General features: G+C 36.5%; 1 protein-coding gene across 1 annotated transcript; it reads right to left on the bottom strand.

Moving 5' to 3' along the window:
• Positions 1-1,594: 1,594 nt before the first annotated feature.
• On the bottom strand, positions 1,595-2,311 carry LOC145669994 (uncharacterized). The gene has a single exon (XM_081738335.1). It carries the CDS (start codon positions 2,309-2,311, stop codon positions 1,595-1,597), a length of 717 nt encoding a protein of 238 aa, XP_081594461.1.
• Positions 2,312-3,639: the final 1,328 nt, after the last annotated feature.

The raw sequence follows: 3,639 nt of genomic DNA, 5'->3' as shown, positions 1-3,639 counted from the left end.
CAGTCAATTTCGTCTTTATGCGAGACATCAACATTAAGCAGTTTCCCATTAAATTACTACGGAAATATACAGCAACTCCTCCTCCTCGCCTGTCCGTCCGATCACTTCTCAACAAACGATAGTTGTTTATTTCAACGGCTGTTGAGTTTAGGGCACTATCGAGCCATGATTCAGTTATGACAATAATATCGTATTTTTCCTCGTTTGCCAAGATTCGCAATTCGTCAATTTTTGGAGCAAGGGAGCGAACATTTGCTTGAGCAATGCTAAGCTTCGTTGATTTTTTATCGGGAGGCCTATGCTGTATAAAAGATTCATTAGTACTGTTTGTGAGAGTTGTATTGGTTCCTACTGTATATGGTGTTCTATTCATAAATTAGAAATCTACTGGGTGTTGCATAAAAATTGAATATAACCTGAGTGCATGGATGACTATGTAAATATATGGAGATATTTAACTTAAGATATTCTATTAGCTTACCTTGACCTGCAGCAACCAAACAACCAATTAAGATACACAAATTTGAACACATTATAAATATTATACCTATACAAACACTAGAAATATAATTGTCACTATCAAAAGTTAAAATACGAATTGGAAAAGAATAAACGTATCAATATAGTAGACGGTAATGAGTACAAACTTTGCGGCAAAATATCCGTGATTACAATTCAGCATGCTTTATGCTTGTGCTGTAGTTCCAAATTGTTAAATGCATTTAAAAAATATACAATTAAAAAAATACATAGGCTAGAAACGATTACGAAATATAACAAAATATTATCTTATGAGGTGTGAATTTTTACAATTATGCTTAGTAAATGTGTTTACACTGATATTGATGTTATGGATGAGTGTTAAAAACCTATTTCAATCTCTTGAATATCGTAACAGCACTATAACAATCCTAGCATCAGTTTCGCTACATTAACTTACATACCCACTCCGCAGAAGGTTTACGTATATTGTAGTAACATTTAGGAGAGAAGTCTGGTGTTTTTTTTTTTTTTTTTTTGCTATAGTATTATGAATGCAAATTGTATAGAGTTCATGCTCTTTATTTGGAGTAGGTTAGATTAGGTTTTCTTTACCTGTGCATATATTTTTGAAAATGTAATGCTTCTCCGTTAAACTTGGATGAGTGAAGCAAGTGGAATAACCTAACGATTTGCATTTACTATACTTTACTTGTTTTAGTTCACAAATCATTTTGTTATGCTTTTAATATTTTGATTTTACATCATTTTATCAAGGGTATAGTAGACCAATCAAATAGAAAAGTGAGTCATTTTAGAACAGGTTATTTTATCTATAGTCTTGCTATATTAAAATTGACAAGAGTAAACCAACGGTTCTTCTTCTAAAGTTGGCATACATTGGGCGGAACGTTACAATGGTGGTTTAACAACTTTGGCATGCGACTTTCACAATTTACACACGAAATTTTACACACCATTTGTATACTGTATTAAATTGTGATAAGCGTAAATTAACGGTTCTTCTTCCGTAGTTGGAGTGCCTCGCAATTGAAAAATTATAGCACACAAACTATGTACATTTATCTGAAGTAATCGTAAAATATATCCCACTTTAATTTACTGACTCTGCTTGAAAGCTAAGGTTCGAAAGCTGTTGCAATGTTGTTATGAAATGCTTAGAATCACCATTCACAACCACGATTTTGCCGTCTTGCGTAAAAACTCTTTTAGCCCCATATTTGCTCGATGCCTTCCTAAGGAGCTCCAGTCTTGCCTGGCACAGATTTTCTCTTATTGTGATGCCTGTGTTTTTTAGTTTCCTCTTGTTCTTGAAAACCAAGGACCGTGTCCTGTAGCTAGTGAATTTCACGATTATGGGTCGATGTTTGTCAGCTGCTCTAGGACCAATTCTGTGGCTTCTGGATATTTCCTCCTCGGCGACTTTTATTCCCAGACGTTCTTCAAACAAGGAAACAACAATTTTGTCGGTGTTTTCTGCCTGGGTTTCAGGGATACCAAATATTCTGATATTATCCCGTCGTTGGTACTGTTCTAGTTCGTCAACCTTGTCTCTTTGTTCTTCTATGGTGTCGTCTCTTTGCTTAATTTCTCTTCGCAGTTCCTTAATTTCTTCTGTATTGAAATTTATTGTTTCCTCTAAATGCTGCACTACGAGTTTTGTGACAGACTCAGTTATCGATTCCACAATCGCTTTTATAATTTCTGGTGTTTGAATAGCATTTCTGACTTCTTCGCAAACCTGTCTGAAAAGATCGTCTTTATTGATGGAAATGGTACCAGAGTCTGCAGTGCGTTTTCTAGGCGCCATGTTTACAAATATTTTTCGAGAGACGTAAAGCTATATGTTGACAGAATTAACTCACATTCACTCACTTCTTAAATTTAGAGATGATAATTTTACCACGAAGTGCTCCAGCCATTTAATGATTAGATACTGCTCAAAATATTGTAATATGTTTCATAATTGCACTAAACACAAACACATTTGGGAGAGCACAGTTACAAGGTTACCGGCCGTCCGCCATCTTTGTCTTCTGTCTCTTGTAATGTTATATGTTACAAAACTTGAACACCAAACAAAAAACACTTTATGCAGACAGCATCAAACCGGATTGGGTGTACATCTACCTAAGGTGAACTAAGACGTCATGGACCATCCACTTCTCAAGACAACCACCAACCACTGGTGAATTAAGTAACGATATTCACCGTTGAAAGAACATGCACTAAGATGCAAATGAAGGTGATGGATATGTGAAAAATGGAAGCCACCTTCTCAGTTCCAGCCCCTCTCCGATGTTGACGGTTCGCTACATGGTGGGGTAGGACGTATCTCTATAGCGTTGCACACACGTTGGATGATATCGAAGTCGAGAAAACGAACAGTTTAGTTCATTCGCTAAGTTTATTCTCATTTTAAGAGTTATATTACATCTACTGTTCAATGCAGTCGCACATCATCATACATAACTAGGAAGTCCGGGCCCACTTTACTCCTAAAATGGCGGACGTAGAGAAAGAATATAGTGCCATAATAACGTTTATCGGTAAGTATATTTCGTTCCAAAATTGGATGTTCAATATGCTCATGCAACATTGTGTCCCCTCACTGGCATATTTGGGCCGCCAATATGGTCATGTTCGGCTATGATTGTTGGTTTGTTACGTGCTACTAGACGAGAGTGCATCAAGAACAACTCGTTAGACTGAATCTGCTTATATCTTAGAAGAGAATGATGTCGCACCATCTTAGATCAGTTCTGATGTTGATGTTGATGTTAATGCTTACGTTGATCTGTAGTTGACTAGTTTTGACCACATCTTCTTTGCACAATATTATCCGTAATTCGGAAAAATCATGAGAAAAATTATTATACATATGAAATAGTGCTGTGGGCAATATCAAACTCGTGCGCGACACTGCTTATACTTCGAATGTTGTTTCCGGACCATGTAGTTTTGAGTAACAACACCAGTTCCTTAACAGTTCTCCAACTTGCACACACTGTCTCGTTAAGTGTTTCGTTTCGAGGAAGGAGATCTATTGTTCACTATGTTCACGCTGACGTAAATCAATGCAACATCTGATCCATGTGTACGTAAAAACCTCTAGCAATAGAGATCTCTAGCAACATG

The sequence above is a fragment of the Thermobia domestica genome, chromosome 14 (genome assembly GCF_964235325.1).
Source record: "Thermobia domestica chromosome 14, izTheDome1.hap1.1, whole genome shotgun sequence".
Classification (NCBI taxonomy): Eukaryota; Metazoa; Arthropoda; class Insecta; order Zygentoma; family Lepismatidae; genus Thermobia; species Thermobia domestica.
This window is presented reverse-complemented; position numbering and strand designations above follow the sequence as displayed.